The sequence below is a fragment of the Argopecten irradians genome, chromosome 1 (genome assembly GCF_041381155.1).
Source record: "Argopecten irradians isolate NY chromosome 1, Ai_NY, whole genome shotgun sequence".
Lineage (NCBI taxonomy): Eukaryota > Metazoa > Mollusca > Bivalvia > Pectinida > Pectinidae > Argopecten > Argopecten irradians.
This window is the reverse complement of record NC_091134.1, coordinates 51,734,939-51,745,420: the sequence shown is the minus strand read 5'-3', so window position 1 is coordinate 51,745,420 and position 10,482 is coordinate 51,734,939. Positions and strand designations below refer to the sequence as shown.

Here is a 10,482-nt window from a genome sequence, read left to right as displayed (position 1 = left end):
GGCGCAGGTATTTTTGGCTAGGGGATTGGGTGCCGTAGATAGTGAGTTCGAGGCCCAAATAGGGCACGAGTCAATAAATTGTCATCCTTTGTTATTTTTTTTCTTTGATTTGACGTCACAATTGGAACATAGACGTTACGTATTAATTTTAAAAAATAATCCCTTGCAAAATCAATGGAATCATACGTGTAAATGCATTTTATTTTATCAAGTAGTCTAGAATATTAATTATAAGCATTGATGTAATTATTCTTTTTTTTTAAATTTCATCGTATGTACGGTATGTTGTTTGCAAAATGTGTGAATCCGCTACCGGATTTTGACAAAAACTTGTAAACAAAATTTAATGTTTAATTAAAGAGAATCTCAATGAATCGGGGCATAAGATGCCGCTTTGTGAAAATTTAGGAACATCTATAATTCATGTTGCACAGTGAAGTGCTTATTATTTCAGATTATGTAAATAGATATAGTAAGAATTCATTGGAACTATTTCCGTTTTTCTTTATTTGATGAAAAGCCAAAACGAAATCCGCAAATGAGTGAAGCAACATCCCATGATCAAAATAACCAAACAACAAATTTCAAAATGTTGTATTTACTATGTATTAAAACAAAATATATATAGTGGTTCCTATTGTTGGCGCAAGGCGACTTTTCATTGAATTAAAAGAACATGTATATATTTGAACATATATACTAGGCACTTAATATGTACAACCGAAGTAATTTAATGGTTGGTCAATTTGCAACGAGTTGTCTGTTCTTACATAATCCACCAATAGCGATTTTCATAAACTGGTTACATGTATCCATTATGTCTTTTTGATATACTTTTTAAATTCGAAAAAAAAACCATTATTTATAATTTTGTTTTTAAATACCGGTTTGATTGATGTTAACTTTACAAAGTTTGACAATTTAACAATGTAAATATCAATCCTGATAACCTTGTTGAGAACATAACATTAACAAAACAGTTTTATGATGTATATTTACAGTTGTATGTGCCGTAATTATCATACTAACGGATCAAGAGAGCTTTCAATATGTTATTTACCAACAAAAGTTACCCACATTTTAAGAATTACAATAATTAAATTGCATAGGTTTAATTTTTTATTATTATTTTGCAGTACTGCAAAAACCATGATATGACATAATATGTAATTACCATGAACTGATAATTATAAAGCATCATATCTGTGTGCCTTTAATCTTTGAATGATTTTAAGAGCTTATTTTACCAAAAGTTGAGGTGTTCAATAGGTTTCTGAAGAAAAAAATAGGTTATGGCACATATTACTTTGATAAGAAACCAATAAATATTTTGTAATGTAATGACATTTCAATTAATTATTTCCCTTAGGAGTTGATCTAAGTTATGATATTTGTAATGTAAAAAGGATACGTCGTTTTATCCTTTCATTCGACTTCATTGGATTTCCTATTCTTCTAAGTATCTTCATCTATTTAAGTGATTGTTCTTGTGCTATTTTGGGTACGTCATTTTCTATAAAAGTTATCAAAGCGTTCTCGTCAAATTCAACATTTCCTACAAAGAAAATAAAAAAATAAATCAACAATTGTCGTACAAAAGGAGAATTCTATACAATACACTAAAACGAGATATGTGAAATATACACTGTAGATTCCAAGATACCAATGTGATTGCAATACTTATATTGATGTCATTCCACAATGATGAATTTCTATACCATTTACTCTAGTGTAGTCTGATATAGCTTGCAGAACAAGATCCCTTTCATATCCAATCTCTTCTATTAAGTAAGATGCTGAAGGTGTTCCCAAAAGATATGTCACATTTCTAAAATTTGTGTCGCTTTCTGAAACAAACAAACAAACAAATAAATAAATTAAAAAAAAATACACCTCAAGATTAAAATTTGGAGGTTCGCGTTACTGTGACTCATAATAATCAAAACAAACATATAATTCTACTTTAAGAAATAATCGGTATAAAAAATACTAGTTAAGCAAGATGACAAAAAGGTGAATTTCTAACAATGCTAATCAATTACTATATATTCGTTCTCGGTTGTAAAGGGGTTTTAGTCGCTGTTATTGGCGTTCGACATACTAAATCGGTAAGAGGATTCCTGGGTAATATTGTGTTATCTTCCCATATCATACATCATAAAGTTATGCTCTATAGAGTTCTTCTTACAATATTAGAAATATTTGCATATTTATGCCTGCTTGAAGTTCTGATGAAAATATTATCTTAAATGTATTTCGTATTGCTTTAGTTAGGTTTTTTCTGACAAAGTAAACTTACTCCCTTGTTGTCCAGAAAAAGAGCTCGACTTGCTTTCTTTTGATAGTATAGCTTTCATGCCGAAGATTGGGACTGCTGATTCTCTGGTATTATCCTCTAGTGTTTCATGATCAGCATCTACTTCCAGGTCGTCTGAATGGATGAATAACACTATTATAATATTAGAATGTCAAACCATCATATGTTGTGAAATGGCTTTCACGTTTCTGTTGATAATATCATATTCAAAGCACCAAATACTGGCTTAAATATATTATACTATTATAAAAAAGTGGCAAAACAGACAATCGTCGTGAAAAAAAGAAGACACTTTTTAGTTTGTTGTTAGCAAACACATTAAGTTAGTAACACCTAGGACGGGAAGGAAGAAACTATCCGATAGGCAAGTGCATTAAATCGAATACACGCAGGGCACTTGTTTCATGAGAAGTATGAGTACTGTTAAACATGTATTCTAATACTACGTCTTTTATATATCATAGCGCATCAAATGGATTATTTAATACATATTTATACTATAACGTTGTGACAATGCCTACCATCATTTCCTCCTCCTACAGGAGTTGAGCCTTGTGGAGGTCCTCGTGGAATATCCATTGGGCATTGGTGCACTGTTCAATACAAAAAGTATACAAAAGTATGAATTTTTAAGATATGATGTAACCTGCAAAGCAAACCCGGACATGTACTATTTTCAATACGATTATCATCCGTATATGTGTGGAGAAGTCGGGTGTCTTTTTACTTTTATCCAATTATCTTATCGGTTTCAATTATCTTACTATATCAACACCGGTAATCAATCCTAGAATAACCATATCATTGCTGTAATTTAAACAAATAATATGTCTATAATCCAATTATGCCATTGTAAACATATAACACACACTTACATTCTCTTATTTTGTTAAGTAACCGAAGGAATTCTGGTGTTTTCTTTGGATCCGTAGCGCTAGAGGACACAGGAGAAAAAAATGGCGAGCATTCCGAATCTTCTGTGGTAGAATGTGCTCCACTATCTTCATCTACATCACTGGCATCTTTTAATGATACATTTACATATCTGACATAAACAAACAACAGAAAGTATACATACATCTTAGAAGAATTGACCTTTGTACAGAATTGAAAAAGTCCGCTAATGACGTTTTGGCCATTTTACAAAACCTGTGTATAATGACTCGGTTACCATGACAACCAATATTTCTATAAAATAGCTACATGCACATATACCTATGGTACAAAACATTGCCGCCAAATTGCATTGAAATTAATCTCTAGATGGGCAGACGTTCTATTTTCTATAAAGAGACAGTTAGAGAAGCAAATTTTAGTTTACCCTCCAAACTTCGTTGCTAGGGGTATAATAAGCTTACCAGCACAAATATTTGAATATAATATATCCTCTAAACGAATTACCTTGCCTAATCGAGGATCTTGTTACCTGCAACAAATAAGTGATGAGGGCGTATCAATCCATTTTAAAAAAATGCAATAGACTGTCGTGTATAATCCAATAATGATATTATTTTGAAATGAATTATTACAAACTACTTTTGGCATGTTTTTCTGAATCATCTTCTGTTTATCTCCATGAAACAAACTTTAGTCAAGACTTTGCAATTACTAAAATACCAGAAATGTAAGAAACGAAAGTTTTATTATGCCATATTTGGTTGTTTCAATATATCAAGGATTATTTCTCTAACCCAAAAGGATCTAATGATATATGCCTATATGTAGGCATGCTATACACAATGTGATTAGTATAAGTTGTGACAAGTCACTACTTAATGTAGCTCAATTTTTCTAAGACCACTATTTTAGGTTAAAATACTTACACGTGGTGATTCAAATTCCAGATATTCGATATCTTTATGTTGCATCAACTTGAGCACCAGTCGACAATATTCTTCCTTGCCCGATAGTTTAACTCCAGAGGACCCTATATATCAATGTACAATTTTGATAATTAGAAATATAATGATGCACAATTTATTTATGGATTTATCTATATTTTATAATTTTTTTGAAATTGAATCCATATTTCCAGGAATCATTACACTACGATGCTCTACGTTATGCTCCAATACAAGATCTAACAACGCTATGGATTTAACCGTTTTTTATGAACTGTCTTTAAAATATGATCGGATACATCCTGCCTTCATTGGTAGGAGTAAATATTTCAAACTGAACAGTCAGCAGTGAGAGTCAAGAAGTGTAATTTCCAACGTCACAGTTGTGACGTCATGGATACATCGCTATAAGGCAGAGGAACCATACTTAAGGCTCAAAATAGTTACCTACAAAATGTAGGTATTGAGCTTTTGGAAATGTAAATATTTAGCTTTGCATTTAACCAATTGAACTTATCAAGTGCAAAAGCCTATTGCTTCGTTTTCTTACCCTGATCCTTATAACATTTCGCTAAGACGGAATCTTCAGAATCTCCAGAAGTTTTCAAAATCTTCAAAGTGTCGTCTTTTAAGAGATCTTTTATATGTTTTATGATAAATCCTCCGCTTATAGAAGATTTTAATTCGTCACATTTATCCAAAAGCTTTCTTTCAAGTCGAATTGGAAAACATTGGGGATCAGTCGTTGTGAATATGTTACTTAGCTGAGTGTCTATGCATTCGGAGCACAGAGCGATATGCTGAAAGAAAATAATGATGATATCATTGACTTGAAATAAATTACACAAAATAACTATTTGGAAAATTAATTACAAGTGTCAGGGCATGTGCCAAATTAAATATATATAAGTAACATTTAAAGTAAGAACCATCTTCATGATCGCTCCTTTCTGGGTGTGATCTTTAAATGTGTTGGACTCTTTCTCCAGTATCAAAAAGACGAACCACGACATTATCATTATCTTGGAACCAACGCATTGCGGCATCCTATTCTTTCTGGCTCTTGACAAAATATTTATATTTTGCCACAGCGATTCCCATTACTCTAATGATAATCGTGATCTGCATTATGGGCCAAAAATGCAGCCTAGACTTGGTGTAGTAATATCTATATGAATGAATGTGAGTCTTGTTTAATGACACCATGTTAGTCCGCGCGGGAAAATTCACATTGTAGATTAATGAACCAGTTTGATTATGAAACTATAAAAAAAGTTCTTTTAAATGTCTGTACAATTGAAAGTAAACTGATAAGCTATTGAAAATATTAAAATTTTGTCGTCTTTTCAATTTTTTAAAGGGACAATTTGTATCACATTTAAGGTTCATGTAATGGCTTTAAACAGTGATATTTTGCAAGCCTAAAACTTATTACTGTGCTGCAATTGAACAGAACTAATTTCATTAATTGTTGGTATATACCCTGGCTAACTGTCAGTCTTACTGTTGATATGTAATTTGTGGAGCTGCGTGTAAAATACAGTAAAATATGAGAAAAATGTATATTTCTGGAGAAGACATAGAACTCGTGTGAATTGCATTGATGGAACCAAATAATCGTGCCATCGTGTTCAGTTGTGAATATGCCAGGTACTCCAAAAGTTTGTTTGGCAAAATCGGACCAGCAAGTAGCGCAGGAGCCTAGTGTAGTAAATGCAAATGGCTGCTATAAATGGCGGATCGAAAATATCGCATATAAGAAGCCATCTCAATTGATACAAATGTTTTATAGACACCAAAAGGTACTCTGAACATAACAAGAAGACTCTTCACGAAAAAAATAGTTCAAAGAACCTGTTTGGGGTGAAAAATGCAAATTTCCGGAAAGAGCCTCAAAGTCCACATTTTAACTATTTTTTTCGTAAATATTCTTCTTGTCATGTTCAGAGTACCTTATAGTGTATATAAGAGCACTTGTATCAATTAAAATGTCCTTTTATATGTTATATTTGTGATCCGCCATTTAAAGCAGCCATTTGCATTTACAACAATAGGCTCCTGCGCTATTCGCTGGTCCGATTTTGCCAAACAAACTGTTGGAGTGCCTGGCATAGTCACTACTGAACACGATGGCACGATTATTTGGTGCTTTCAATGCAATTCACACAAGTTCTATGTCTTCTCCAGAAATATACATTTTTCTCTTATTTTACTGAAATTTACAAGCAGCTTCACAAATTACTTATCAACAGTAAGACTGACAGTTAGCCAGGATATATACCAACAATTAATGAAATTAGTTCTGTTCAATTGCAGCACAGTAATGCGTTTTCGGCTTGCAAAATATCACTGGTTAAAGCCATTTCATGAACCTTAACTCGACTGTTGAGGTTAACGGTTGAAGCAGGAAATTCCAATGTTCACTCGCATCTCAATTATATTTTACTTTGAACTAGCAAGTAAAATGTAAATATAAAAATAAAAGGATTGTTAGATTGCATACGGGCGCTATTTTATTTATCTGCCATCCAGATTGCATTTATATCTCCAATAAATGCAATCTAACAATCCTTTTATTGTTAAATTAATGTAGTATAAATAATGTCAAGGAAACACAGTATTAGTTGTTATAGTAACATTTCTTGTTTTGGTGATATTACATTTTGAATGATAAAAATGAAATATTGACACTGTTTTAGAAAAAAATCCTTTTCTAGCATTCAGGTTCAGTGATGATTTGTATGTTTATCAGCATATCAGGGGTATCTTATGTAATGACTCCAACCCCGTATATATCTAAAAAGAGTTTTAGAATAGTATTTTAGTGGAGCTGTTTAAAGAGAATAGTACAAAGTCTAATCCTGATATGATCCAAGCACTATCAGTAGGAAAGAGTACACGAGACAGGATTACATTTTTTTTACCATAACTGATTGGAATTTGCGAAACTTTTAGAATATGTAAAAAAAACTCACGCAATTGTGTTTTGAAATGCATTGACAGGAGCTAAAACAAGGAAGTGGAAATACAAATCCTTTATTCTCTCTAATCTTAATTATCGTTCCTTAGTATTTTGAAGATGACGATTCAACTTCAGCTTCACATCTTTTAGCTAAGTTAAATTGACACATCTATATATATGTGTATGAAGTTTTCGGCTGAGCACCATTTTAGCTATGTAAATATATATTTGTGATATGTTAATAAAACAATTGAATCTTGAATCATTTACCTGATCATCATGACTTATATAAATAAGAACTTGTTTGTCATTTTTCTGCTCTTGTAATTTATCATTACAAATAACAGTGTTGTTGACACCACTCTTTAAAGTCTCCTGTTTGACAGACTTCGTTTTGGTACTGAATGATGTGTTTTTCTCCATACTGTAATAATTTCCCCTGAAATATGAAAAAATGAATTAAACCGTTTGCTTAAAACATTACCTCGGGAAAATTTTGTGTAAATGGCAAGGAAATAAAAAGTCAAAGTTCGATATCAGTGTATACATAAATGAATAAAACCTAGAAAACTAAAATTATGTTAGACAATAAGTTTTGATATGACTTACAGCAAGACTTTGTTGAAATATTTTTAAATTACCTAATTTTCAATGCAATTTATTATTGACTGATGCGTTCTGTTAATGTACCAGACCAGTTCAGAAAGCAGCTTCAATTTTATTTATTTAAATTTTATTTTGAGTTTTATGTACTTGTTCAAAACGAAATCAGAAGGATGTCTTACCAGACGTTTTCTCTATATTGTTGTACAAAATCTCGTAAATAATTATTTAATGTTACCAACAAATGAACTACCCGGTATTTGTTATGTAGGATATTTCATTATTAATAACTTTATAATTATGCAGTATTGTCATTATTTCTATTAATCAACAGATGCTACAAAGAAGTTAAGTGTGGTAACTCTAGAAACGATCTATCCCACATTATCAGGGAAGTGCATTTTGTTTATGTTGTAGCTCACAAGTTTTGGGTATTCATTTTAAAATGACCATTGTAGCTTTCACAATTATAAGTAACATTCGTCAAAACAAAATAAAGTGAATCAACAAATTTTGCAGATATGCTCTGATTTTCACATTTTTCATTCGCTAATTTGTCGGTCCATAGTGATATTGCCCTTATGAAATTTAAAATAATGACCGAGGGCGTGCGATATAACACCATATGGACCTCCAGAAAGGTCGATAATTGAAATATATTAGATATGCTCTGATTTCCCACTATTTCCATTGGCTAATACATGGTCACGTGACGTTCAAAGTATTATTATTATATTAACAGCATATTGACCCGGTGTTTCTATTTTAGAAACATCGAGTCAATATATTACTTTGCGAACTTCTTTGCCCAAACACTGCATTCTTCGGGTGGCGTTCTTTGACCAATGATTTTTTTTTGTAATAAATAAACACATTAGAAATTGTGTTTTACTTAAACTATCTTCCTATGGCATCTATGGTCTATATAGATGCCAGAGCTTTGCAGACAATCTTCATAATGCGCGCTAACGCATTATGAGATGATTGTCTGCAAAGCTCTGGCATCTATATAGACCATAAATGGCATAGGAAGATAGTTCAATGCTTATATTTACATTACCACTCATTTTATGGTCTCTGTATTAAAATTGTTTAAGCTAGATCAGGAACGATTTAATCCACAAGATGGAACAGCCATTTTGACGGTGATCAGTTGACGTCACCACGTCAACATTAGTGACGTCATAATGGCCACGTTTTTGATGTCAGTTATATACCGTCATATACTCCACTTTGCCTTGGTTAGTTTATGTAGTAGAAGTGGCAAGTAAATGTAAATATTTTTGTTTAAAGATGCTCCACCGCCGACAGAGCATAAATGATACTCATCATTTGAACAATAATTGGTGTTTAATCGTGTATACATATGTCTATTTAACACAAAAATAATATAAAATAATTCAGTTTGCTTTTGGTGCATGCGCAATCAGTACATCATTCCATATAGGATATAGTGCCACGGATTTCATATTATCTAATATTAAAGTTAAAGACCTTTGTTTCAGTCCATATGGTGTGATATTGCCCGCGTAGAATAAATAATGACCGATTGCGTAGCTTTGTGTCATTCTTTTTTAAATCACTCAAGGGCGATATACTCGTTTAACATTTTAAAGATCCTATATATATATATATATATATAGTTAATAAGAATATTGTTGTCATACATAAATATGAAGAATCACGTTCTGTTAAATAAAAGTAGATCATTAAGTATTGTTATTCCCCTGTGAATTAGTTTTGATATAAACTCTATTGACAAAAATGCCAATAAATTAACTGTTCCGTCGAGCGGTACAAAGAACTGTTAAAATGTGCTGTTTGACCGGAGTGACGTCACATATACAATTCGTGACGTCAATGCATTTTTATGAGTCAATGGGTCAATATAATTATCGACTGGGTTTCGGGCAACCGATGATTTGTTGGACCCTCACATAAACAGCTGGTCTTCGAGTCCACAAATCATCTGTTGCCCTCAACCCCAGTCAACAACTGTATAATGTTACATTAACAGTCTGTGTCTTAAAATTACATTGAGGTGTGTATTATTCTTCTAGTATCCGGTCTACACGTTGGAAGGTCTGTATTAGTGGCCGAAGACTGCGGCCATTTTATAATACATTTAAACTTCATTGTACACCTATCGACATATTTCTTCATTGTCGTATATTCGATTTAGTTATCTAACGACATACAATACCATGATAAAGTTAATACATGTTTTATGACTTACCTTATTAATATGATACACCGATTTTGGTGTATTCCCTGGAGTTATGGTATGAAATGGCAGCATCCGGTCACTCTGATGTATGATGTATCATTTATCACTGTATTAAGTTTGATAAATGTTCTACATACAAAACGTATACGTGTTGTAATCAACATATGAACACACCACGTACTTATCATAGATTTTCACCGAATCCGCTGTGTTTCCAGATAAAGCAAATGAGTGCTATAAATAGTTTATGGAAATTTGGCGAAACAATGTTACTATTTAAATCGAAAGCCTACAATAACTCGTAGAAGATGTAACAACGTTTGATAATTTTAATAGCAGTGAGGAGAATGATGGAGTTTTCGATTAATCACGATGTATACTATACCATTGCCTTACACTTGTGTAAGACAACCTGAAATGTAACTACAATGTATATAAAGTCTGCCAACGCCCACACAAATCTATTTTTAAGTGTTACACTTTAAGGCTACGTTCCACGATTTGTTTACTTTAATATTTAACTAACTAAAAA

General features: G+C 32.2%; 1 protein-coding gene across 2 annotated transcripts; it reads right to left on the bottom strand.

Moving 5' to 3' along the window:
- Window positions 1-79: 79 nt before the first annotated feature.
- LOC138332329 (uncharacterized) lies at window positions 80-10,160 on the bottom strand. 2 transcript variants are annotated; one of them, XM_069280385.1, is made up of 10 exons: window positions 9,960-10,160; window positions 7,391-7,559; window positions 4,709-4,958; window positions 4,141-4,244; window positions 3,719-3,743; window positions 3,193-3,339; window positions 2,839-2,910; window positions 2,300-2,431; window positions 1,719-1,847; window positions 80-1,555 (listed from the first exon to the last, which is right to left on the bottom strand). In XM_069280385.1, exons 2-10 carry the CDS (start codon window positions 7,541-7,543, stop codon window positions 1,470-1,472), a joined length of 1,098 nt encoding a protein of 365 aa, XP_069136486.1. In that variant the 5' UTR covers window positions 7,544-7,559; window positions 9,960-10,160; the 3' UTR covers window positions 80-1,469. The 2 variants fall into 2 exon arrangements, with proteins under 2 accessions (XP_069136486.1, XP_069136494.1); XM_069280393.1 differs by lacking the exon at window positions 9,960-10,160 and having other exon boundaries at window positions 7,391-8,173.
- Window positions 10,161-10,482: the final 322 nt, after the last annotated feature.